The sequence below is a fragment of the Tachysurus fulvidraco genome, chromosome 16 (assembly GCF_022655615.1).
Source record: "Tachysurus fulvidraco isolate hzauxx_2018 chromosome 16, HZAU_PFXX_2.0, whole genome shotgun sequence".
NCBI classification, from domain to species: domain Eukaryota; kingdom Metazoa; phylum Chordata; class Actinopteri; order Siluriformes; family Bagridae; genus Tachysurus; species Tachysurus fulvidraco.
This window is the reverse complement of record NC_062533.1, coordinates 6329588-6357171: the sequence shown is the minus strand read 5'-3', so window position 1 is coordinate 6357171 and position 27584 is coordinate 6329588. Positions and strand designations below refer to the sequence as shown.

The 27584-nt window shown below is 37.5% G+C and overlaps 2 protein-coding genes across 10 annotated transcripts; one reads left to right on the top strand and one right to left on the bottom strand.

The window, feature by feature from the left end:
* Positions 1 to 13164: 13164 nt before the first annotated feature.
* On the bottom strand, positions 13165 to 21129 carry sirt5 (sirtuin 5). 8 transcript variants are annotated; one of them, XM_047801897.1, is made up of 11 exons: positions 20976 to 21129; positions 19917 to 19998; positions 19267 to 19400; positions 18870 to 18941; positions 18636 to 18683; positions 17629 to 17782; positions 17306 to 17393; positions 17158 to 17211; positions 15374 to 15497; positions 13715 to 13830; positions 13165 to 13400 (listed from the first exon to the last, which is right to left on the bottom strand). In XM_047801897.1, exons 2-11 carry the CDS (start codon positions 19966 to 19968, stop codon positions 13328 to 13330), a joined length of 915 nt encoding a protein of 304 aa, XP_047657853.1. In that variant the 5' UTR covers positions 19969 to 19998; positions 20976 to 21129; the 3' UTR covers positions 13165 to 13327. The 8 variants fall into 8 exon arrangements, with proteins under 8 accessions (XP_047657853.1, XP_047657850.1, XP_047657856.1 ...); XM_047801894.1 differs by having other exon boundaries at positions 19917 to 20032; positions 20976 to 21128; XM_047801900.1 differs by having other exon boundaries at positions 18542 to 18683; positions 20976 to 21128.
* Positions 21130 to 22261: 1132 nt separating this feature from the next.
* Positions 22262 to 27363, top strand: LOC113664010 (E3 ubiquitin/ISG15 ligase TRIM25-like). 2 transcript variants are annotated; one of them, XM_047801893.1, is made up of 5 exons: positions 22484 to 22619; positions 22846 to 23060; positions 23334 to 23429; positions 23519 to 23752; positions 23844 to 27363. In XM_047801893.1, exons 2-5 carry the CDS (start codon positions 22881 to 22883, stop codon positions 24585 to 24587), a joined length of 1254 nt encoding a protein of 417 aa, XP_047657849.1. In that variant the 5' UTR covers positions 22484 to 22619; positions 22846 to 22880; the 3' UTR covers positions 24588 to 27363. The 2 variants fall into 2 exon arrangements, with proteins under 2 accessions (XP_027035393.2, XP_047657849.1); XM_027179592.2 differs by having other exon boundaries at positions 22262 to 23060.
* Positions 27364 to 27584: the final 221 nt, after the last annotated feature.

The following is a 27584-nucleotide window of genomic DNA, read 5'->3' as shown; positions in this document are numbered from 1 at the left end:
ATGTGAACATGTAGGCTTTCTTGTTTGCCCATCCGTAGCCCATATACGTTTTTGCACAGCCCAACTGGGCCTCAGTTAGGGTGTGCAGTCCATGTATAAATACAATCAGAACCCATGTGGGCTACACTGAGCCATGCTGGCAGGAAAGGACTGTCAAGGGCAGGCTGGGTTGTCAAGGGCTGTTACAGGCTGTCAAGTGCAATCAATGGCTGACAAGGGCTGTTAAGGGCTGCCCAGGGCTTCCTAGGGTTGTTAATGGTGGTCATCAGCTGTCAAGGGCGGTCAAGGGTGGTCAATGACTTTCAAGGGTGGTCAAGGGCAGGCTCAAGATTTCAAGGGCTGTCAAGGATGGTATATATCAAAGGGCAACTTTAGTTAATGGTAGCTTGCTGAACAAGCTTCAGATCTACCACTACAAGAGCCCGGTTGGTTGGTTGGTGGTTGTTTCTTGCTATGAGCAGTATCAGAGCTAATCTAAGGCACCAGTGCTAGTAGGGGGCCATTCATGTTTTTTTTGTTTGTTTGTGTTTTCAATATTCTAGCATACTGGGATCTTGGGGTCTAAAAATAAGGTGCCCTAGTGAAGGTAACAAAGTTAGAGACTGGCCATGAGTGGATATTAAATCAGAATGGAAAAAGTGGGCAGGCAGAGACAGAGAGGGAAAGCGAGGAGCACCTTATGTCTACAGTATCCTGTTTTCACAGATTAGCTCCATATTGATCTATCTCTCACCTGCTCCCAATCTCATAGTCTTATTTATCAGTGCACACATTCTTGCATGATTTCTTTCTTTTTTCCTCTCTCTCTCTCTCTCTCTCTCTCTCTCTCTCTCTCTCTCTCTCTCTCTCTCTCTCTCTCTCTCTCTCTCTCTCTCACACACACACACACACACACACACACACACACACACACACACACACACGTCATCATTATGAGTGTGTGCATGTTTTTATATATTATAGTTTGGCTTAACTGCAAAATACCTAAAACTAAGAGGTTATTTATGTATTAGCTTCATAAATAATCATATCAATAAGAGGTCCTCACAATGATGAGACAAACATGTGTGTGTGTGTCAGCAGTGTGAGAGAAAAACAGCAGAGGAATGGGAACAGACAGCTTTACAAGCACCAGTCTACTTGCATTATAATTGGATGGTAACAATGGACACGGAGACACATACTCGTACACTCACACTCGCATATGCACATGCACTCACACACACACACACACACACACACACACACACACACACACACACACACACACACACACACACACACACACACACACACACACACCAACACACAAACAAAATCCAACAAACACAAGATGACAGCTTGCATTTTGGAGGCTCTGTCCCTCCTCCTGGATGGCTGATGGGGTGTTTCCATAGTAACACAGAGAAATCTCCCCTTACCGGATTTATTTCAGATCCTGTACTAGGGTCCTGCAGACCGCATCACTAAAATACTCGGAAACACTCCAACTCACTCACTCACTTTTTCTCTGTCTCTTGCTCTCACCCCCTCCACACACACAGGTAGCTAAAATGTCAGTTGGATTTAAGATCAGCTAGATAAAAGAGCTAGATGACCCAGAAACTTTCTTTTATTCTTTCAATTTCCTTGGGTCGCTTGCTGTTTTGATGCTAGATGAGACTGTCCACTCCTGGAATGAGTCATCCAGCTCCTGCCCTTTACAAAATGGTGGACACACACACACATTTCATTCTATGGCCTAATGTGATATTTTAGGTTAGATTTAACCTTCAGCTATGTTTTTCACTCCATGCTCAGCTGAGTGTTTCTGCTTGTTGTGTCAAAAGGACATGTCGGTCTAGTTAGAATTTCATTAAAGAAAGATCCAGCAGGATGTTTTAACATAATAGTAGCATACATCTGATTTCCAGAGATACATTTTGTGATGTTTCTGTGTAATGGAAAAATAACAGAGTAATATAAAATAATATTCAATTATTTTAACATTTAAATGACATGTTGTGCTTCCATCATGCCACTTCAAACCTGAACCTAGCCACACACACATAATGTAACCTGGTTGGTGATATAAGGGTTTAATTTCCTTAGGGGTGCGTCCTTGCTTGTAGGGTTTGGTCACCAATGTTAAAATATACTATAATAATGTTCATGTGTAAAAATTGTGAACGTCAATATAGGGTAAACAAGAAAACAAAAAACGTCTATTGGGATCAGTTTGTGTGCGGCATAACTGACTGTATTTTGGTTACAACTGAATTGTACTTAGGGCATTTGTTTTTTTGTTTTGTTTTGTTTTTTTTTCTGACAGGAATGCTTAAGGAACATTTCTGTTAATTCCTTGCTAAACACAAAGTTTTAAATGTTATATGGTGTAATTCATTCAGGGTCATCTTTGAGCATGTATTGTATTGTACATGCTAAGGATGATCAGTGTCAAAATCATCAATGGATCCCTAACATCCGGTCATGTACCAATTATTTGCAAGACCAAGACCCCCATCCTAAAGAAACCTGCTCTGGCTCCATCAGACATCAGTAACTACAGATGGGTATCACTTCCCTCTTTTCTTTCAAAATTTCTTGAACGCATTGTCTACAATCAACTGTCTGTCTATCTCTCACAGAACAGCCTCCAAAATTCCAACTAGTCTGGCTTTAAAGCAGCACATTTAACAGAGACAGCACTTTTGAATGTGTCTGAGAAACTACATGCTGCTAGATCAGCGAAGCTGTTATCTATACTCATCCTCCTCGACCTTTCAGCAGCGTTTGATATGGTCAACCACAAGACTCTCTTGTCCACCCTCAGGAGTCTTGGAATTTCTTCCTACCTGGAAGGTTGCTCATGTCAGGTAACATGGAGGGGAGTGACATCTGCTCCATTCAGACTCTCCACTGGTGTCACACAGGGCTCAGTACTTGGTCCTCTCCATTTCAGGGGAATATACAGGGGAATATACTGTTGTTGTTTGGTTGCAGACCGTAGGTTTGAAAACTGGGTAAGAGAACACAGGACGCCCCTTGTAGTGTAGAGTACAGGGCCAAAGGGAATGTTAAGTAACATCAAGTAAACGAAAGTATTGTATCTTCTAAACTGAGAGAGATGTTTTCAGGGATAGAAAAAAACAGAGGGTAAGTACAAAATTACAAATTTTTTTTAATGAGAAAAGATGATCATATCAACTATAACCTTATGGTGTTTTAGCAAATGGTTTCCTGATTGACATGTTACGCAGTGTGTGTGTGTGTGTGTGTGTGTGTGTGTGTGTGTGTGTGTGTGTGTGTGTGTGTGTGTGTGTGTGTGTGTGTGTGTGTGTGTGTGTGTGTGTGTGTGTTCTTGCTGGATTTGTACTTAAGCTGAACTTTAGACACAAAAGTATTGTAGCTTAGTCCATCTAATCTCTACTGTAAACATCAGGCTTATAATTGTGCACTTTAGCCATGTTAATATACTCTTTAACACACACACACTGCTCTCAGTGGAGCAGCTTAGGATGAGCGAAATGATGAAGCAGCTACCCATTGCTTTTTTATTTTAGTTCCCTTTGGACTTTTTATGCTTTTAAACAAAAGGTATTACAGTAGCTTCATCATTCATGTAGAACACACACACACACATATATACAGAGAGAGAGAGAGAGAGAGAGAGAGAGAGAGAGAGAGAGAGAGAGAGATAATGAGCTAAATAAAAGATAAAAATAGATACCAGTAACTCTTTCTAGCAGCAGTATTACATCATATCATTTGGCAAAAAACAGCTACTAGGTTTGTATTTTTCCTTTGAGCTTCATATGCTCTTAAATACAATGCATATCTAAATATCCAAATACAAGCTTTATCTAAACATTATCATTCAAGTAGAAAACACATCAAAATCCAGGACACACACAAACACACATACATATACAGACACTAACAGCACTGTTTGCGCCTTGTGTTGAAGTAGCATATCGTGTAAATTATCATGCAGTTCTGGCCTAGGGCTTATCTCTGACCTGTCCTCCACTCCAAAACACATGAAGCCAAGAGCATCTGTAGCACACGCTAGAATTACAGTTTTTTACAATTGCTATGGCAGTTTTTTCAATACATTTAACAAGTTTCCTAAACTCTTAACACGGTTAGCACAACATCCGTCTTTGTAGGCTATACAATTAACACATTTCTTGTTGCTCTGATACAAAATGCATACAGTTAACCCCAATTTAAAATGCTTGAACTACTTTTACACACAAGCTCAACCAAGATCAAAACAATGTCATTTTACAGTCAAATTTTCAAATGCTTTCACACAGTATGTCAGAACAGATAACATCATGTTCTAAACATAACTTATATAGGCTAAAGTCAAAGTGAACAGCTGTTCATATTGTGAATTGAAACACAAATGTATTCCCTTTATTTTATTCTATTGCTAATGAGAAACAGCTTATTGCAGTTATGCAAATATATAAATCACAGCTGATTCCCATCTAGGAACCACACTCAGGTTGTGAGGTTTTTTCAATCGCTCAATCATACTGTATGGTCTAAAAGAGACTCTTTGGGCTCTTGTGTGGAAAAGGAACAATATAGAGCAACAGAGAGAGAGAAAGAAAGAAAGAAAGAAAGAAAGAAAGAAAGAAAGAAAGAAAGAAAGAAAGAAAGAAAGAAAGAAAGAAAGAAAGAAAGAAAGAAAGAAAGAAAGAAAGAAAAATGCCTGCATGAGGGAGAGGAAGACGAGTACCAGGACAAGGGAGAGGAGTGGGGCAAGGACAAGGACAAGCGAGAAGTTAGAGGACCAGAGCTAGGGTAACTGATCAAATAAGACCTACGATCATTGACCATGTCATAAACCACTGGCTATCATACAGAGAGGTTGGTGAACGAGTACAGCCAAATCTCAGCAGGGACACAGTGGCATCCATTGTCCGTATTTTCAGAGAAACCAACAGGTAGGATATTGCTTCTCCTACAGCAAAGTGAAAATAATTTTACCATTTACTGTAATAGAGTGACTGTATACCTCCGGTCTCTAATATGTACAGCAACTGTAATTTGTCCCTCTAAGGATTCAACGTCTACCTCCCTCAGGGGGCAGAGGAAAGCTCTTGAAGGAAGAACAGAAACTTGCTATTGTCAACATGTTAATTGCTGACAATGAAACAAAACTGAAGGACATTCCATCCAGAGTTGTAGAGGACAACCTTGTCTTTGGGGACATTGCAGCAATCAGCATAACATCCATTTCTCAGACTCTAGCTAAACACAGAGTCTGAATGAAACTCGAAACCAATACTTCCAGGTAAGGTTATGCAATTCCACTATTCCCGTGCAGTCACAGCCTGGTTTGACGCCCATCCAAGGATGATGTCCAATTTTCTTGCCCTTTACACCCCTTTCCTCAACCCTACTGAGGAGTTTTTCTCAGCCTGGAGATGGAAGGTTTTTGACCATCGTCCACATGACCAAATGTCCCTAGTGGATGCAATGGATGCTGCATGTCAAGACATCACAGCTGAACACTGCCAGGGGTGGATAAGGCATGCCAAAAGATTCTTCCAATGATGCCTTGCCAGAGAAGATATCAGGTGTGATGTGGATGAGAACATGTGGCCAAATGCAGAAGACAAGGCAGATTAGAAGATTACTTTGTTTTTTACTATAATTCCAGTGCTTTTTCTGTTTGTATATCTTGCAGTAATGTCGTTTTGCAAATAAAGTCTTTACTGCAGCAATTCTGTGTCTGTATTTTTTTACATAAACTGTACATTTTATAAAGCTACTCTGAGATGGTCATTCATTTTTTGTATTGAATTTCTGCAGCAAAAGAAACAAAATGCATGCATTTACTAAACCCAACAAAACAAACATATAGAGAGGCTTTAAAAGAAACTACAGTGCAAAACACAATCTATGATCAATCCAATATACTGTCTATTGTATAAGGGCAGACCTGACACATAAAATAAGACATCAACTCTTCACTTGATAATAGAAATGATCTACTAGCTATGGGGTTGAAATTGACTGGGAAAAAAATGCAGATAAACCAATTTCAATCTGGAATAAATGACACTTCCCACAATTTTATTTGGGACTTATTTTCATGCAGTCGTATTATATTTTATTGTGGTTAATAATCGATAAAAGCATACATATGGAAATATGTATTCGTATACTTTCTTTAGCACGGTAGCAGTCACAGTGGCTTCACAGTTTGTCTGATTCGATTCTGAGTTTGTCTGTGTGGAGTTTCTTTGAGGAAAAAGCAAGTGTAATCCCTAAAGAACTGGAAATTAATTTGATTCCAAAATCCAGTGGGCTTCTAAAAGGCAAGTTAAAACTTGTCTGCCCTGGGAATTGGGATTAAACCTGCTCTAATGTGAGTTGAGAAAAGCACTCAGTGGTTTGCTCTGAAGCTTCCAAACATTTATTTGTGTTTCCGTCTTCTAACAGATCTGACATGTCAGTATTAAGAAGTATAATGTAGAAAAACAAAACAAAAATTATTATTAATAATATAACAATTTCTAATCAAACCATCCAGTGTCACCCAAATGAGGATGAGTTCCCTTGAGTCTGGTTCCTCTCAAGGTTTCTTTCTCTTCCATCTAAGTGAGCTTTTCCTTGCCACAGTCGCCTCAGGCTTGTTCATTAGGGATAAACACAAACACATTTAAATATGTCTAATATTAATCATGAATTTTTTTGTACTACATTTCTGAGGTTCTGTTAAGCTTCTTTAAACACAATGTCCACTGTTAAAAGAGCTATACAAAAATGTTGTTAAAATAATAATACATTAAAATAATAATTAATTAAAAAAGAATTAAAAAATATATATAATAATAATTAATAATAATGATAATAAAATGTGTAATTCACGATTCTCCTTACTGAGTTCGAGAACGTTTTAATTTGGTCAAGACACAATCAAATAAACACGTGCATTTGAAAGCCATGACATGCAGCCCTATAAGTGCTTACTCCTCTGGATGGAGTTCCTGCAGGCCAAGCAGGGCTGATGAGGGGTATTAACATAATTGACTAAATGTTAGCTGCTAACCTAAATGAGGGTCTCTCTGCCCAGCAGAAATACTGACCTGCGGGCCATAACATCACTTTACACTATGAGAGAGAGAGAGAGAGAGAGAGAGAGAGAGAGAGAGAGAGAGAGAGAGAGAGAGAGAGAGAGAGAGAGAGAGAGAGAGAGGGAGGATTAAGAATCTACTGAGTATTTTATGAAGAGACAAACGACAAACTGCAAGTATGAACCTAGAGGCTTCTGTTATGTTCTGTTCTGTCCATGCAGAGCTTGAGGCATCCGTGGTGTGTGTGTGTGTGTGTATGTGTGTGTGTGTGTGTGTGTGTGTGTGTGTGTGTGTGTGTGTGTGTGTGTGTGTGTGTGTGCGTGTGTGTGCGTGTGTGTGTGTGTGTGTGTGTGTGCGTGTGTGAGAGAGTCAGATTGGGTTTTGGCTTGAAATCACAAATGGATGCAGTAATCCCTGCATGGCTCTGAGACGGAGTCTCTAAGCAAAGCTTTTTTTTCTATTTTTAAATCTCTTAATCTGCACAGAAGGCTTGAGAAGGCACATAAATACAGACTCGCATATGACACAACGCTATATAGTAAGTGTATATATATATATATACACACACACCAGTGACATATTCTTAGTACACCTGCTCATTTATGCACTTATCGAATCAGTCAGTCATGTAGCAGCTGCACAATGAATAACAGGTCAGGACCTTCAGTTAATTTTCACATCTAACAGGGAGAATTGGAGAAAAGTGGCTGTGACTTTAACTGTGGCATGGATGTTGGTATCAGATTGGCTGGTTTCAGTATTTTAGAAACTAAGAAACAAAGCAAAAATCCTCCAGTGAGCAGAGGATCTGCAGGCTGAAACACCTTCTTGAGAGCGATCAGAGGAGACAGGCATGTCTGAGCTGACAGAAAGTCTATAGTAACTCAAATAATCACTCTTTTTAACTCTGGTGATGTAAAAAGCATCTCAGAAGACAGCACATCAAAGCTTAAGGAGGTTAGGCTACAGTATTAAGTCCCACTCCTGTGTGCCAAGAACAAGAATCTTAGGTTATCATGGGCACAGACTCACCCACACTGGACAGCTGAAGATTAGGGGAAAAACTGGTCTTTTTTGAGCTGTGAAGCTCAGATGTTTTTGGAAAAAAGCTCTTGGAATCCTGGTGGCCCAGCGACTGGATGAAAGTTTGTCTGAATTTAGAGGATTTTCACAAATACCAAAATGTTTGTTGTAAAATCTCATACAAACAAATTATGCATAGATTTCCACAGAAATTCACAGAACTTATCACAGGGCAACATGCACAAACACATCCACACACTCTCACCAAATTAGCTTAGCCAATCTGCCCAGCTGCATGTTATTGAATATTTAGAGCACCCTGGAGAACCAAGAAGAAACACATGCAGTAAAAATTGAGCTCAGAATCAACTGAGGGACTTTAGAGCTGTAAAGCATTCAGAACTATATTGTATAAATGGATTTGCGAGACTAGAAATTAAAAAAAGACAACTGACCTGGCTAGATTTTTGTCCCTCTGGGCCGGAACAGAAGAAGGCAGATGTAAAATTTATGAATTCAGCATTCTTGTCAGAAGATTGAGAAAGAAAACAGGCAAGATAAGAAGTAAAACATCCTGTATAACATATTCAGTGATAACATTTGCAAGATTCTTTGAAGAAAAATGAAAGAGAATACAGAAGGTTTTCATCAATGCATATCATCATTTAAATTGAAAGTGACTATTGAACTACAGTCATTCATTCAGTCATTCTGAATGAAAGGGAAAGTCTTTCACATTTGGATGGAGAACAGGTGGCAAATTTTGCTGCTCCTCCTCAATGTGCCATGTACAGTACATAAACAGGGGCTCATTCATGAATATTCGCATCAGGACGTTCAGGAAACGTTCAGGTCTGATTCCAATCAGCATCATGCACCCTCCACCTCCTAACTCTCTCCCCCCAGCAAGCCCATGCAGAGGCGGTGCTCAGATTGGTGTGAAATCGACATTTAATGGAAGAGTGTGTGTAAGACTGGTGTCATGTGCCGCAGTGTATTTGAGTCTTTGTGTGTCATTAGAGATTCACATTGTGTGTGCGTTTTTGCCATTAAGCTCAGATTGGTGTGAAATCACGGTTTAATAGACAGGAAATGGTGTTATTTTTGGAGCACAGAGAGTCTTCTCTGCAAACACCTCGCTCATCGCCACAGAAGCTAATGAGCCGCGGTGTCACCAGGATACCAGGCACACACACACACACACACACACACACACACACACACACACACACACACACACACACACACACACACACACACACACACACACACACGCCAGAAATCATTTACATTGGCCAGGTTAGTTAGCTGCATGGAGAAATTGATGATCTACCAGGCTAAATTATTAAAACAGCATATAGACTACATTCAGATACCTTTTTGGTGCTAAATACAACAAAATCCACTGTATTTACTTAAAGCACTAAATGTATACACATGTATACACACAAAAAGGTGTCACAGCTTCCCTGTTTGCTGGTGAGTGCTCCACTCCCAGCAATTCCACTCAGTGTCAAACGCAATAGTGCCTTTCACCTGTGTCTTTCTATAAACTGTGACAGTTCACCATGGAGAGAGGCAGAAGAGAAGGAGGAGGAGATGGAAGAGGAGGGGAGACGAATTCAGAAGAGACAAAAATCAAGGTGACCCCATGCTCACTCAACCGTACACACCACTGTGACTGACAATGACAAAAGTACTAAACCACTCCCGAACCCTGGAATTTATAAGAATTATAAGCATAACAAATTCTAAATATCTATACTCAATTTCAATTCAAATTCAGTCTCATTGAATTCGAAATACCAAGTGGATATATTAAAATATCTGCTAACAGAAAATACTAGAACATTTAACCTTCAAGGAAAAAATATATATTTTGCTGAATTGGATCTGATGGCATAAACGGTGACATGAGGATATTTTTGAACTGATTCCACTGTACAAGATTCTTTTATTGCCAATATACTGGATACAGTGAAATTAAAGCCATCCTTACAGTGCAATTCACTTATAATTTGGTGCAAGATACAATTTTGAAAATTGAAATACAAAAAAATATATGCACATACAGTATGCACATATCAAGGTGATAGTAATTAACAAGTCACATATGCTATTGATAGATAGGAATAAATAAGTTATTGCACAGTATTTAAACAGGAATTTTGTATATAATGAGAGGGTATTAAAGTGTAACGGTATGTAAACATGTCAATAATAATAACAGTTTAAGATACCTGTCTTGAATATTTAGACTATATTTATATATGGACAGTATATATGGAGGGTTTTAATTTTATAACCGCTACGTTATATATTAAGGTTTTTATCTAATTTTATTATTAATAAAAAAAAGTAATATAATATATAAAGTAATATAAATCTATATATAATTTAATACTATGCATAAATATCTGTAAAAATTTGTTTGAGCTGTATGCTTTTTCCATCACGAGTGCTCTTGTTGGTTATCATTCTTTCTTTTTGTAGAAAAACATCAATTTAAAAAAAAAAACAGATACACATTCTTCCTCTGACTATTTTTTTTTTTGTTTTAAGGTTCTCACAGTGCAATTTCAAAGCCAAATAAATGACCAGCCAGCAACTCAAAAATGCTACTTGCATAAATATTCACTCCAGATTCAAGATACTGTTTTAACAAGGACACAACTGATACAGTAAAACCCCCATATTCTAAAGCACCTCATTAGAACCGCCATTAAAGTGACAATTGGTCTAAAAGAAAAGAATGAAAATGAAGGCTAATGAGCATTTTAAGGAAGTTAAATATAATATCATAGAATTCCTATAATTTAAGAACAGGGTGTAAAATTATGGCTTATATCTAAGAGGTTGGATATCCCAGTAAGCTGTACTGGATTGACCATGAGGAAGTGAAACATGGTGTTGGCAACATCATGCTCAGGGTGTTACAAAATTACTCGTTTCGATGTGCAAAAGCATATAAATAAAATAAATAAATAAATCTCAGGATAAAGTTCACCTATCAGCAGAAGATCTGTTCTAAACACAAGGCTAAAGCAACAGAGCGATGAAAATTCTTAAGTGGAGAGGTCACAGTCACAGATCTAAATCCAACTGAGAATCTGTGGCACTGCATCGCAGAATGATGGTTCTACCAGTTAATAGTCTGAACAGGTTAAATACATTTATTTTAAGCGCTGAATAAATGACAATTATTTTTTCATTGTGATATAAGATTTATTTAAGAATAAATATTTGTCATACTGCATGTAAGAACAATCTGTACCAGGGTCATTTGTTATCCAGGCCAATATGATGACTTTGAAGGGGATGAATACTTTTGCATTGCACTGTAAAGGAACAATATTTTTATATCAGGCTTTTTAGTGACTGTTCTGAAATAAATGGTAGCTTATACTTGTTTATGTGATAAACTAACATTAGATTAATAGAGAAGTAACACTTCAATGTTGTCCTGGTTTACTGTAAGCATTAATATTCTGCCAGACTGCAGTTTTAATTGCACAAATGTGTTCCAATAAATGCAGAAAAGTCAATACATACACTTTACAGGTTAAAAAAATACATGTAACACACAAGCATTACTACTATCTAGAAATTCCTTAAAAAATGCTTAATAAATAGGGCCCGTGTGGACAAATATAAGTTGTTAATGGTGACAGCTAATGATTTAGCTGCTTAATTAAAGCATAACGTTTTTTCCGTTTTTTTCCTAAACTAAGCTTGTCACCTGATGTGCAGTTTTATTATATTTAAGAAGCTGTTTATCATTTTCAGATATCCTCTGCTAACAGTAACACAAATCATAACTGCAATGAAAAAGCTGACAATCCTTTCTGTTCTTGCCATCTCCTCTGAAATGGTGTGAGATGTCTTTTTAGAGAAAGAGATAGAGCTAAACTGTTCACCCCTCAGAGTTGAAGCTCATTTTCTGTAACTGATGTATGCTGGTCAGGGTCATTGTGAAACCGCAATGTCAGTACTTTGCAGGAAAAGCTCATTTCCAACCCACAAAAAATGTATATAAAACCTGAAACTACACAGATTTATTGAATGGCTATTTTGTGATTCAGTGTTTCAGGTTTCTTTGAAATAAAACTTCATCATTCACAAATTAGCAATAACATTAAAACCACCGATTGGTGAAGTGAATAACGCTGATTCTCGTTATAATGGCACCTGTCAGTTTGTGGGATTTATTAGGCAACAAGGAGTCAGTTTGTTCCTAAAGTCTATATAGTGATATGATGGCTTGATGACTGGGTCAGAACATCTACAAAACAGCAGTTCTTGTTTGGTTTTCCCAGTATGCAGTGGTTAATACCTACCAACAGTGGTCCAAGGAAGGCTAACCAGTCAAGTGATGATAGGTAATGGATGGTACGGTCCCAGGCTTTCTGATGTGTATGAGGAGGGAATGTTAGCCCATCTGATGCAATCCACAGAAGAGTTACTGTAGAAAGGTACAGTATCACTGGCTACATTTCAGATCGCACAGTGTACTACACCCTAAAGACAGTGCTCTCTTCTAGTGGGATAATGCTGCCTGTCACTCTGCAAAAATTGTTCAGGAATGGTTTGAGGGACGTGACGATCTGATCGAGCATCTGTGGGATGTGCTGGACAAACAAATCCAATCCATGGAGCCTCCAGCTTGCAACTCATAGTATGTTCGGTACAGTCTTGGTATCAGATACCACAGCACAAATTCAGAGGTCTCGTGGAGTCCAGGCCTCGAAGGGTCCGCGCCATTTTGATGGCCATGTTGATCCGAAAAGTGAGGTCATAGTTAATAACCCTGTGGCCTATTAAACTAATCGTCATTGAATACTAGAAGCTGTACTGAGTTCTCTTGAAGCAGAATCTGGTTGAAAATGGCTTGACCAAAAAATAAACGATTTACCATTTCCACCATCTGTGCACTCAGTTGATGTAACTGAGGGGTGCAAGGGGTTCAAGCCAACTGATAAGACTTTTGGACAAAAAAAATCAGTGTTATTAATAGCCTGCTGCAGTTGTAATAGGAACAATAATAATAAAAAAAAACCAGGCAGTATTAAGGGCATAGATGGAATTTTATTAATTTTTGTCAAAGATCAAATTTTGATTTCATGTCAAATAAAACACAAATTCAGTGACGGGAAATAAAAGAACACAACGCTAAAGATGTGCTGTTTGTTATAAAGTGCTGGACCAGGCGCTTTGGACTGGTGGATTCCTCAGACACTCTCGCTTTCATGGGGTGCCAGGGCAGGAGGTAGTGTGCTGCCACACGGACCCTCAAAATGAAACCTGATGAAGAGAAGGTTAAAAAAAAATAATAATAAAAATCGATTGGCTCACAGCTGCTTTTAATAGTGCATCATTGGAACACTTCAAAACAGCAAGTTTTCTGCATGCACTCACATCACCGGCATTCAGTTTGAACACTTTTATGTCTAGAAGAAAGGTAAATGTGTCACTCAGTAAAAAAAAAAATCTCAGGGGTGTTTTTTTAGACCGTACTCAATTGTGTGTAGAAGACGGATTGAAATAACACCCAGAGAAACAGAGCTCTCTCTCTTTCACCCTGTGTGTGTGTGTGTGTGTGTGTGTACACAACTCACATAAAGCGCATGGTGGCAGGTGTGCATTCCATGTTAAATTCAGCCACAGGCACTCCCCTAGCTGCCACCTGAGGAGCAAACATGGCTGCTGGGTAAACTATCGAGGAGGTACCCACCTAGAGAAAAGAGAACACACACACACACACACACACACACACACACACACACACACACACACAGTTTAAGATACAGAATGCTTATTTTACAATTATTCATAAGCCGGTAGATTTTGCTCCAAATAATGTTTAATCCGTGAGTATAGTGCTGACTGTTTTCCACAGTCTTTTCCTGCCTATATAAGTCCACCTCCTTGAGCATATATTAGGAACGCTTGTGTTCCTGTTACACCTGCAACCTTCATCATAGCGGACAGGGCTAAAAGAACAAAAAACGAAAACAAGCTGGCTGGCTTTGTTGTATTGAACATCTTGCAATTAATTAGCATCAAAGCATGTTCTAGTCTATGAAGAACATATAATCCTGTAGTATACGATAACACACACACATATAGTTTAACACAACAACACTGAAGCAGAAGCTTCGAACATAACATCAGAAAAAAAGCCTCATTATACAGAGGGATTTAACTGAGCTGGCAGGATTAATTATATAATAATTTCCATTAAGTACTAGTAAATCTCCCAAAGATCCAGAACAATTAAACTCTAACTAAGTTAGGGATATAAATCCCAGAACTTCTTATTGAGTGAAAAAAAAAAAAAAAAAAAAGCTATTCAGTTATGTAAAGTCCACTGTGTATTTTTGGCACTGACCTACATTACCAAAGTGTATCTTCTGGACTCTTATTGAAAATTAAACAGCTTAAATATCTGATGCAAAACCGAGAAGGTTCGACTGAGCCGTGTGAAACCCAGTGCATGAAATGCTCCAAAACTAGAAAAAGGAGGAAATCGTATCAGCACATTGTCTTATTTGCCACAAATTCTTATACCAAAGCAAGTTGGCAATGATGACAAGATTTTATTCATTTAAGGACGGCGTTTTGTACTTTAATTCTATTCAAATTTCAGTTAGTTCAGAAAAAGTATTTGTAGTGACAATAATGTGTTTCAAGAATAAGTGACATTTATAAAGGTTCGTGTTCAAGCTTAAAAAAAGTATTATGAAACTCGTCTGTAAAATATTAAGGTCTTCTGATACAAAATCCACATATCAAGACAAGACTGGCGAATTGATTAGAACAAAAGAAATGGCACCCCATGACAGGAAGAATGTCTGAGAACGTCTGAAAATACAAAATAAAAGTGTAAACCTGACAGGAATTCTTAATCCTTTTTGTACATGAAAACACTCGCTGAAAACTACTCTGTAATTCCTGTTCATACATTATTCAGCCTCTCTATATTCCAATCTCCTAATGATTAGAAAATTATCATATAAAATAATAATCAATTAAAAACTATTTGATATGCCAGAAAATCCTATTCTATCTATTGTAGATGTGTTCAAGTTGCTTGTTGTTGAGCGCTTCAAATCATTTTTATAGACACTATAAAATGTAATTAAAACATGGCAGCACAATCAGTATTGCTATTAAACTTCAGTTTTTAGTATGAAGAAACTACGCCGTAAAGGCCGCTTTATCACCTACCACATGTTTATTCCCCCCAAAGATCTTTCTTCTCCTACTGTACTCACCACTAAGCAGAGATCACATCTATCCAGCTCTTGATCCACTCTGGCCAGAATATCAGGATCCAGTGATTCTCCAAACCACACCACATGAGGCCTCAGAAGACCTCCACAGCCCTGCACCTCACATCTACACACAAAGACGTACTGCTACATGAGCGTATGTAATGAAGTTATTATGCATTGCTTAAGAAAAATGTGAGTCTTTAAAGTGCCACATGATTTTAACGGTATGAACTCCTATAATATAAATTAGTTAAGTGCTACGGGTTAACTGTTTAAGTGCTTAGAAGCACCACTAATTTTAAACCCTGCAGTCTTCAGCTGATTCAATAAGATGGCTCAACAGCCATCATCTCATCCCACGCATGTTGACGTATCTCCTTTTGAAACAGCAAGTCAGAGTGATGATGTGTTGAAGTGCTTAACTGATTCACATAACAAACAATAGTGTTAGAGATACACTAGTCCCTGCATCTAGTCCCTGACTCTAAAAGAATGTGTCAGTACCTTAGCAAATTAGCACATACAGAGAACAGCACAGAGATTTGCCATGTGTTGTGGGAGACAAACTGTACATATTTGAGCTCGGGCTGACCATCAGCAGTGCCACATAATTATCACAGTTATGCTACTTTCACTCAACAGAAAATTGTTGATATAAGGAAACATAAGCGACAGCAGCATTTGGTGAATAGATTTATTATGTGTCCAGCTGAGAAAAGTTGTGCAGTGCCGTGACTATCAATGGGAGCACTCACTGCTTATTCTTTATCTTGTATGATATGATGCAGATATTCACTGCTGAATTTTTCACTGCTGAAAATTAATGTTTTATTCTAGCTATTTTTTTCTAGTTGTGCCAACCGCTGCCGACTTGTGTGGATGTAGTTTTAGGCATCTGATGCTTCTGAACTCTGATGCTGAAAATTCTTGTTATCACTTAAGCCCTACAACTACAACTATAATAATAATAATAATAATAATAATAATAATAATAATAATAATAATAATAATAATCCCTATGAAGGCATAATCACATTGTCAATCACTTTGAGGTTACAAGACATTCCGTTATTGAAGAACCCTGTGTTTGGAAAGAGATGGTCCGACTCTGCATTAAAGCAACAGAAGAGGCTGTGTAGTGAAGGAAGCACACAATAGCCTTTACCCTCCTCAATTAGAAGCTTTCGTATAATAGGAGAATCCTAACTTTAGCACAAGAATAAAATAAGGAAGAAAAGAGAGTATGGTTTCTATTGTTTCTATTTAATTATATGAATACTAGAGTAGAAGAAATAGTGTCATAAAAATGTATTCCCCAAAAGTGATGAAGCATAAACTTAACACAAGAAACTCGCACAACTATTGTAATTTTTCTAGATGTTCTAGTATATCACAACACAAAAAGCTCTGAAACACTGATTTTGATTTCAGGGGTACTTTAAATACATTAGTCGCAATGCAGATTTACCCCGTTTATAAGTATTTGCTGCCCTCTAGTGGAGCAGCACTCAAACTTGTTCGCGCATCTTTTAAATCAGGTGTCTTCAATTTTACCTGCAAAGAGCCAGTGTGGCTGCAGGCTTTCATTCCAGCCTCATAAAAGACACTTGTTAGGTGATTGGAAACCAAGATGAACATGGCTCCCGATGGGTACAAATGAAAGCCTGAAGCCACTCTGGGCCTTTAAAAGTGATGACCTCTGGGTTAATCATTGGTGTCACTCTATTCAGCAGATGTAGGGCCAAGAGTTACATGCAGTAATGTACTTCATTTCCTCTACAGACCTGGGCAGATGTTTTTCTGGTATTCTGGCATCTTTGGCTTTGGGATCAGGTGCTCTAAGGAAGCAAATAAAAATAATTATAAAACAAACCCCCAGAAGTACACGTACTATGTGTGAATGTGTGCACTTCTGCATGAGCCGATATTTACCCTTTCCCCTCCAAAGCAGGGCATATGGGGCTCTTATAGTTTGCCTTGACTTCACCACAGCTCATGCAGCGAGTTTTAAACAGACTACCTACACCAAATGATAATAATTCCCAATTAATATTAAACAGTATGCAGCATTCTTCTGTGCAATATATTATATATAAATACACACACACACACACACAAACACACAAACACACAAACACACACACTCTTTCTGTAGGAAATATGTCCGTTTCCTTTGCACAGGGTTTCATATTATCAGCAGGGTAATCGAACTGAAATTGACTTGACTATGTGTCAGTTAGGTGTGCTGTATTCACCATGGATCTCCAGAACATTTTTGGAACCTGCTCGCCGGTGCAGCTCATCAATATTCTGAGTAATGACGACTACAGAGCGGCCCTGCTGACTGAGGCGGGCCTCACACTCGGCAATAGCCAGGTGGGCTGGATTTGGCTCCTTGCTTTGCATAACCTGCAAGAAAAAAAATTCACAAGAAAAAGAATGTAATTATGAATACGGTTAATGAAATCTATCGGGTTGAGTTCTGTAATATTCAGTATAGGAGTTATACTGCTCACTGTTTATAGTCATATCTACAAATAGAGTAGAATAGAATAGAAAAGCACTTGGGATGATCATTAATAAAAAAAACAAAAAAACAGCTGCACTCAGCTGTGAATCTACAGTACCAAAAAGAAGTATAATAAACTAATTAAGCTACTAAGAGACTAATTAAATAAATACAAATTCATTGGCACACAGCATTTTCCTATATCGTTGGCATCTTGTACTGCTATGAGGGTATCAGGTCCTGTTTTTTACCAGCTCAACTAGTCCACTAACGAAAAGTATACTATCAAACTGAAAGCATGTGGACACCTGAACATCACACTCATACAGTATGTGGCTCATCCTTAAACTTTGGGCACAGAATTGGAAACATGCAATTGGGTAAAATTTCTCTGTCTGCTGTAGCATTACAGTTTCCCTTGGAACTAAGAAGCTCAAAGCTGTTCCATACCCCTGTGAACAAAGTGAGTTCTACAAAGATGTGGTGTGTTGGAAAGGAAAATTTGTGTCCTACACAGAGTCCTACCATGATGACATGGACCACTGACTGCACCCCAGACATCTTCAACCAACATCAGTTTATAATCTCACTTATGCTGTTGAAGCTGAATGAACACAAATCCCTACAGACACACTCCAACATCTAGTAGAATGTCTTACCAGAATAGTGGAAAAGGGCACTAAAGAGGGCAATAAATCTTGAGTGGGATGTTTAACAAACACATATGGGCATGATGGTCAGGCATCCACACACCTTTGGACACATTGTGAATCTTGGCAAAAGCAGTCCTGTGGTCAGAAACTGAGAACAGTATATAATAATAATTATTATTAATATTAGTATTAATTATTAATACTACTAATAATCTTTGCTCAGCAGTAAATATTGGAAATATACATATACTGTACATAACCAAATACCATCAGAAACATACACCAAGGATCTTATTATTCTAATATATTGTAATTAGAACTATTATTAGGATACCTCACGCCTATAGTGATAAAACTCCCAAACAAGTGATGGATCACGAGAGAATGCTTCAGGGGTGGCCAAATCCTGCAAGAAAAAAGATACTGATACTTGATATTCTATACAGCATGTCCAAAAATCCAGGAACCAATAGGAATATGTCAGTCTAAATAATTTGAGCAAAGGCTGCAAAAAATGTGTAGAGCACAAGAGTGGTCATGTCCACAATATGCTGTAAATAATAAATAGAAAATTATTTGGATAAAATTTTACGATCGTTGGTTCCTATAGTTTTAGACACCCTGTAGAAAACACAAACATACAAACACACACATACATATACAGTACTTATGATTGTGGAGTTCCAAACCAGTATTAGTAATAAAGTGCCCTAGGGAACTTTTTCTGTTACCTGAGCCTGCCACTTCCTCCAGTAGCCACCAGCTCCTCTGAAGGTTGGGACTCCACTCTCAGCACTGACGCCAGCTCCAGTGATTATCGCTATGTGCTTGGCTTTAGTAAAGTCTTTACGAAATGCTGCTAAATCTGTATACACACACACACACACACACGATTTTATATAAAAACTAAATGATTAAATCTAACTATAGAGGGTTTATAAAAGCAAAGTATGCTGATTGATTCATTAAATAATATAATTATATTAAAAAATAATAATTAATAGTAATCACTGGCAAATTGCTGCAGTATAAGAGAAATAAGAACACCCCAGGACAAGCTGTTATAAGAAAATGATCCACTTCAGGTTGGTAACTGATTTGTGTCAGGTCACATCACAAATCTGTCATTTATCCTTTATTTATTTTGTATTCTACTAAAACTGTTCTATAGTGTTCGATTGTATTGTCCTCAGACAATCTTCATACTTCATTTAATGTTTGGGTATAATTACCATGACAACGATTTTGTGTTTAATGATTAAGCACATTAGTCTATGGAATCATCGACTTTTAGTGAGATATTAAGGCTACTGTGCCTGAAAAACAGCTCGTGTGTGTGTGTGTGTGTGTGTGTGTGTGTGTGTGTGTGTGTTGGCTCTACCTGAGCTTGGTCTGGCCATCTTTTCTGCCAACCCGGTGAATTTGACACACATACGAAGACTCGCAGCCTTGCACACTAACCTCTGCACAATCATCAGAGCAGGAAAATCACACACACTAAAACAAGCACAGATATAAAGGAAACATGTGTTAAAATGACACACCTGCATAATCACACACAGGGTGGAACCTTTCCAGTAGTTTCCAGAATTTAAATCCAGAGATCTCACATACACTATATAGCCAAACGTTCGTGGACACCTTGCCATCACATATATATATGTTATATGCCGTTCTTTCCTAAACTGTTAACAAAAAGTTGGAAACACACAATGGCATAGGATATTTTTTGCATGCTCCTACTGTATATACAGAACTTCTCCCATGCTCCATGTAGACATGGTTTGTCAAGGCTGGTGAAGAAGAACCCTTTTCTCACTAATGCTCTTGTAACTGAATGATCACAAATCCACACAAACACACTACAACATCTAGTGGAAACCTTTTTAGAAGAGTTGAGCTTATTATAACAGCAAAAGGGGAATGAATCAGGAAAAAGCTGTTCACCAAACACATACAGTATGGTTGTGCAGGTCAGGTGTCCACAAACTTTCAGCACAATATTGTAATTCTTTGGAAAAAAAATCACTGTCCACTGTTTTACAACTCAACTCTAAATAAATACGGGTTTAAATTCGCTGATATTTGTCTTTACTCTGATTTACAAGCCATGCAGTAGTCGGGTTTACATAGAAATATACCGTGTTTGCTTTTCCACCATTGTTGCCTATCACAGCTATGTATAGTTCATTACGTCTCTTTAGCTGTTATCAAGCTTTAGTCTGAATAAAATTACAACTCGTTATTTTAATGACTAACAACACTTACCCTGATAAACAAAAGTTCCTGCGGTATTCAGATCAAGGCTAATCAACAACCATAAACAACCATATGCTAGCTAAGTGAGAGGAGGAAATATTAAACGCTATGACTACTGTAAGACCTTGTCATCGCGTAAATATCGTTCACAGTATACATAATAAACAGCAGTCAAGCTCACCTGGAAACTATGGCTTGTCCATAAACGTAATTCAGAAGTTAAGACGGGGAAGAGACGCCTTCAGATGTCGTTTTACGGCTGCCATCCGTCAGCACATCCGCCATATTGGATGGGGCAAGAATCCCTCATAAGCCAGTACAAGTTCATGTAGATATTCAGCTCTGCTGTAATTTTTTTTTTTGAGCTACCAACAAATTTAGAAATTCCTTGAGTTTATCCTAATATTTAACCATCAGTTAGCATAAACATAATTTAATGTAAATGTTCCATTACAATATACTGTATATAGCTTTAGCAAAGTATCATAAGCTAAAGTAAACTAAAAGGGAACAACTAATATGGCACAAGGATAGTAATGAACAGCTTACATGGCAGTCAACGGCATTCAGCCACAATCCCAGTCACAACACAAACTGCCTGAACTTCATATGACTAAATATTAAGAACATTATTTAAGGTATATAGCATTAAGCCCATTATTAAATGAAAACAGTCTTGAAGCTTTGTCCTGTTTCAATTGATTTTGTTACATCTATATTTTACATAATGTTTGTCAATAATCTTATTGGATGCTATGTAGAAGCTCATTTAATTCAGGTAAATAGAAAAGATTTGGAAAATTTGGAAGATTTGGCCCTCACCATGAGGGCAATGTTGTAGATGTCAATATTAGCTCAAAGTTGCTTCAAGATTTAAAGGCCTATCTATGCTTACTACATACACCATACAAATTAAAGAAGGTTGAGGGAACACATCTGGTGTCCTGAGAACTGTATTTTTACAAAAGCATGCAGCTAATGTACCTCATTTTCTGGTGTAAGGCATCACCTAGAAGGTGCTACATTCATATGTTTTCTTCTTTTAAGACTTTAAAAGGAAAAGTGCAGAGAGAACCCTTATTAAATACTGATACAGATAAGTTACATTGAAATTAACACAGTTAATGTATGGGCAAGTTAAAATTCTCAGTGCAAATTCGATCACTTGAAATTTAACATTTTTCTTTAGATTCACTTTCAAAAAATATGTTCAAATGTTAGACACTCTCATGAAGTATTTTATAAATTGAACCCAAAATCAATTGCTTAATTATTTCTGCCTACAACATTCGAGTACCTTATTCAGAATTACAGACCACTTGCCAATAATAACACTTTGAATGGCAATCACAATGGCTGATATGCTAAGCACCCACCTACAGTAGCTTAAGAACACCCACCTAGCTTAAGAACACCCACCTAGCTCATTCACCAGTTTATTGTTGTTTGTTTGTTTTTGTTTTAGCTTCTGTTCAAGATCATGAAAAGTGTCTGCTAAATTTGGAATATAAACTTGCTTGCATAGCCTCAATTTGAGGATTTTAGTTTCAAATTACATTGCAGAGTATTCTCTTACTTGCACAATTTTACCAGGAAGTGGGCTGAACTTATTTATTCACTGGAGAAAACGAAACTGACTTCTGTGTTAGTCCTTTTGAACTGGTTCTCGTTTATTTGTTTAACTAAAATGGCAGAAGTTAATGTTTTAATAAATGAAGACGAGTTCTGCTGCTCAGTCTGTTTGGAATTACTGAAGGATCCAGTGACTTTAACTTGTGGACACAGTTTCTGCATGTCCTGCATTACTAGTAGCTGGGATCAGCAGGTAGGGATCTACACTTGTCCTCAGTGCAGAGAAAACTTTGATACAAGGCCTTCTCTACGCAGGAACAACATGCTGGCTGGTTTAGTGGAGAAACTAAAACAATGTGGACTAGAACACTCTGATCACTGTTATGCTAAATCTGGAGATGTGGAGTGTGATATCTGTACTGGAATTAAATACAAAGCAGTCAAGTCCTGTCTGGTATGTCTGGCATCTTACTGTGCAGATCATTTTCGACCTCACAAGGAATCTTCTGCCCTGATGAAGCATACTGTGACTGAAGCCTCTGCAAAACTGCATGAGAAAATCTGTCCACAGCATGGAAAACCTCTGGAGATATTCTGTCGTACAGATCAGAAATGCATTTGCTATCTATGCACCTTGGATGAACATTCAAACCATAATATTGTTTCAGCTGTAGCTGAGAGAGCAGAGAAAGAGGCAAGTGAACATGAAACAACTGCATGCACACATAATTTACTAACACTGTTAAGAGTGCAGAAGGGTGCAGAACCTTTTTTTACAGTCATATTTCTAAGCTATAGCGTTGAAGCTGAACATATCTAAAATATGATTCATTTCCATAACTTAAACATCTTATTAATGCCAAAGAAATATGCTGTTGTTCTTGATTCAGTTACTGTATTTACATGTTGCAGTCATTGGTAATTCAGGAAAAACAGATAATTATTTAACCTGTAATTTTCCCCACAGAAACAGGTATTAGAGACCCAGATCAACTACACACAGAGAATTCTGGAGAGAGAGGAGGACCATGTAGAGCTGATGGAATCTTTAGAGTCAATTCAGGTAAGGGCACTGGAGAGATAAACAGGATAAGAGAGATTTGCTTTGAAGCCTTAATTAAAACTAAACAACAATTTTGCCCATTCTGACAGAATTCTGCACAAGTAGCGGTCGAGGACATTAGTAGGTTATTTCAAGAGCTTATTCAGTCCATTGTGATTAAATGCTCTGAGGTGACAAACCAGATAAGTGCTCAGGAGAATGTTGAAGTTACTCACACCAAACAACACCTGAAGCAAGTGGAGCAGGAAATTGTAGAGCTCGAGAGTAAAAATGAAGAGCTTAAGCAACTCTTACAGACAAAAGATGACACCATTTTCCTCCAGGTAACCTATATGTTATTCATAGTATTAACTCCTAACGTACATAATCTCTGTTTGGAATTTATATTATGTTTCTCTTTTTTCTTCCTTGTAGAGTTTCCAGTCTTTCCATGATCTTAGGCTACCTGAGGCCATTTCCAGGGTAAACATTATTATACCAAGCTCATATGAGGATGTAAAGATATTTGTCCATAAGCTTAAAGAGAATATCAAAAGTACCAAACTGTATCCTGATTCAGCTTCTCAAATGAACAGTCAAACGACTTCAGAGAACACTCAGAAACTCTCACAAATCCCAACCATCGACATTCGTTCCAAAACCTTTGCAGAATCAGAAACTACTTTTGCATTTTTATCAACACCCGAAACTAAACCCCAATCCATGTTTGATTTCAAAAACACTACAGGGTCCTCAACACATGAAACTCCATTCCAAACCATACTTGAGTTGTCCTCAAAATATGCTACTAAGCCTGAATCCACCTTTAGTTTAAAAAAAACTACAGGGTTTGTGTTGTCCTCAACACCTGCCACTAAGCACGAACCCACCTTTGGTTTAAAAAAAACTACAGGGTTTAGGGTTTCCTCAACACCTGCCACTCAATTCGAAACCAAGTTTATGTTTTCCTCAACACCTGACACTCAACCCCAATCCCTTTTTGGTTTCACAATGCCTAGCGGGTTTGGGTTGTCCCCAAAACCTGACATTCAACCCAAAAATATATTTGGGTTGTCCTCAACACCTGACACTCAACCCCAATCCATTTTTGAGTTGTCCTCAACACCTGGCACTCAAATCTATACTGTATTTGGGTTGTCCCCAAAACATGACATTTAACCCCAAACAGTATTTGGGTTGTCTTCAACATCGGACACTCAACCCCAAACTGTATTTGGGTTGTCCTCAAGACCTGAAACTCAGTCCTAATTTATCTTTAGTTTCTTAAATCTTAACAGGTTTGGGTGGTCCTTAACACCCTGACACTAAATACCAAACTGTATTTGGGTTGTCCAACACCTGACACTGAATCCCATCATGTATTCTCTGCAACACTTGACAGTCCTTGTTTGTATTTGGAATCAGATCAAAACTACCGCTTAAAACTAATCTGTATTTTGGCTCTCCTCAAAATCTGCCACTCAATCACAATCTATTTTATGTTGCAATCCACAAATGCTACTCAATCTGTATTTTGGGTCCTCTCAAATCCTGCCACTCAATCAGAATTTGGGTTTTCCTTAACACCTGAGCCCGTATTTATGGAAATTCTTAGTATAAAGAGTTGCTCCTAGTGATGAAATTCTTAGAGATGTGGGTGTTTCCCCTTAAAATGAAAGAGAATATCCGAAAATGATAAAAGTTATTCACAAAGCATCTTAACCCTTAAAAAAGCTTATAAGTTCAAAAATTCTTAGGAGTACAGAGAAAGACTTTTAAGAGGCTTAAGAGTTTCATTAGCAGAGGGGATAATGGGGGACAGGTGAAGAGGGAGAAGAACTGTATTGCATACAATATTTAGTAATGATAGTGAGTTAATAAGATTCTACAGATTATTTCATGGATTATTTTTGCGAGCAATCATATTAGAGAAAACATCTCTGACACAGCAGATATGGCATTTATTCTGCCGCTTGGCATTTAGAGATACGTTGACATCTGTATCAGAGATGTTTACATTTACAATAGATTTGTTACATTTGTAACATACAGATGTTAGCACATCTCTAATATGATTGGTCACAAATGTAATCCCACTATACACTATAGCACTATATCTTAACATAGAGACAAAGTGAAGAGTCTTTAGATATTTTTAAAAGTTTTTGTTCGACAACCAATCACAGTCATCAAAAAAATGTGTCATACCTAGTAACAGGGTCAGCCCTGCCTCCTCTCTAAGATAAAAGTTTTTGTCTTTTTCTTACTCAGCTCTTCTTGCTCTGAGATTGAATCCTGAATCACTCTCAAGCTAAGATTCCTAATGTAGTTAGAATTTTTTAAGCTAAATTAGGAGCTCTTTGAGATTTTAGAATCTTTATGAATACGGGTCCTGATGTTTAATCTCATTCAATACTTCAACACTTGTCACTCGATATCAATCTGTTTGGGATTCAATCAGCTATGATATGTCCTGCTTCTGAAATCTGGTGTGCCCCATCCAAAACCTCTGAATCAAACATAAAATAACAGTAGCAATACAGTCAATACAGATTTTTTTTGCTTGCATGTACATTCTTGTGTGTTCACTCCACACTAAAGTAACTGAAAGCTTCCGCATTGGTGTTTGAATTAGGAAGAATAGTACGGAAGAAACAGGAAGGTGTTTCAAAACTGTCAGAATGTAAAAATAGAGTTATGAACATGTATAGAAAATTAGCTAGAAAGATGGTGTGGCTTTAGTTGTGCGTGTGATGTAATTTTTTTAAGGTACTCTCAATTATTGTTTTTTTCAACAGACAATTGTAAAACTGTATTAAATATTACATACACATTTCATCATTAAAACGCCGGTTGAAGACCTACATATCCAGGAAACATTTCAACTAGCACTTCTTTCCCTATCTTTTGCATTTATTAAAAAAAACAAAAAAACACACACACAACCTTCGACACTTTTTCATTGTAACTTTGAACAAATGTTTAAACTCGTGGTATCTTAAGTATGTAACCTAGTGAACCAGCATTAATAAAGCCAATGTTAGAGATTTAAGCAATTATGTATGTCGCTCTGGATAAGGGCGTTTGCCAAATGCTGTAAATGTAAATACAACATTTGATTGTCATAGGAAAAAAAAAGTACACCCTCCATCAGTTCTTTGTTTATTTCTCTGAGCATAGATAAAATTGTGTGGTCACCAAATTCTATAAACAAATTGATAACCTAAGATGACAACAAAAACACACAACATATCATGTGGCTGCAGAATAAACCCAAATCAAGCTTGGGTTTTTCTTTATATCTCTGAGCATTGAACCATCTGACTATTAAATTAAATATGCTGGGACACCAACTCCTGGGACACCAACTCCTGTCAACTATCTTAAAGACTCTTCATTTGCAAACAATTGTTCATATTATAGAATGGTAAATTTCAATTTATTTTGTGATAACCTTATAATGCTTGACAGATTGAAAAGCAGCAACAGTTGCTTCTCTGAGAGCAAGACTAATGCCCTTTCTTCTTGGAATGATGTAGACACACCTGAATGCTCCAGAATACCAAACTGCCAAAGTGTTTTAGGCTTTTATTGAGGTAGTCACACTTCTTGATGAATAACTTATCTTGTTCATTTATTTAGTAGCACCTGGCTAATTGCTCTCTTACATATTGTGGAAATAAGAATAGTGCAGTTATTTTTTCCCCATCTGGTTTCTGAATGTAGTTTGACTGCATAATGATATCTATTGTGGGTTTTGTCACATGAGGCTATTTGTTTACAAAAGTTTGCAAGGACCATATAATTGTTAGTTAGACCCAGATAAATAAAAACCTATAATTAAAGGGGAAGTGTACTTTCTTTTTCAGTGACTGTACTGTAAACATTATTTCATTTGTGTGGAACTGTTACATTAATTAATTACATAAATAAATACTATTCTGTGTGACCCTTTCCAATGTGAATATTTTTTTCTGGATTTCAATGCACTGAACGGAACGATGAGTACTGTATTGCAAAAATAGTTCAAGATCCTATGGCAGCACATCCCTGACCATTTATATCACATTATATCGCATTTATATCACAGCTAGTTTTAGGTGCTTCAAATGAATTTTAATCAGACTTTTCTGTTTTGTTCCAGCCTTTTATTAGAAAAATGGAACACAAAGTAAC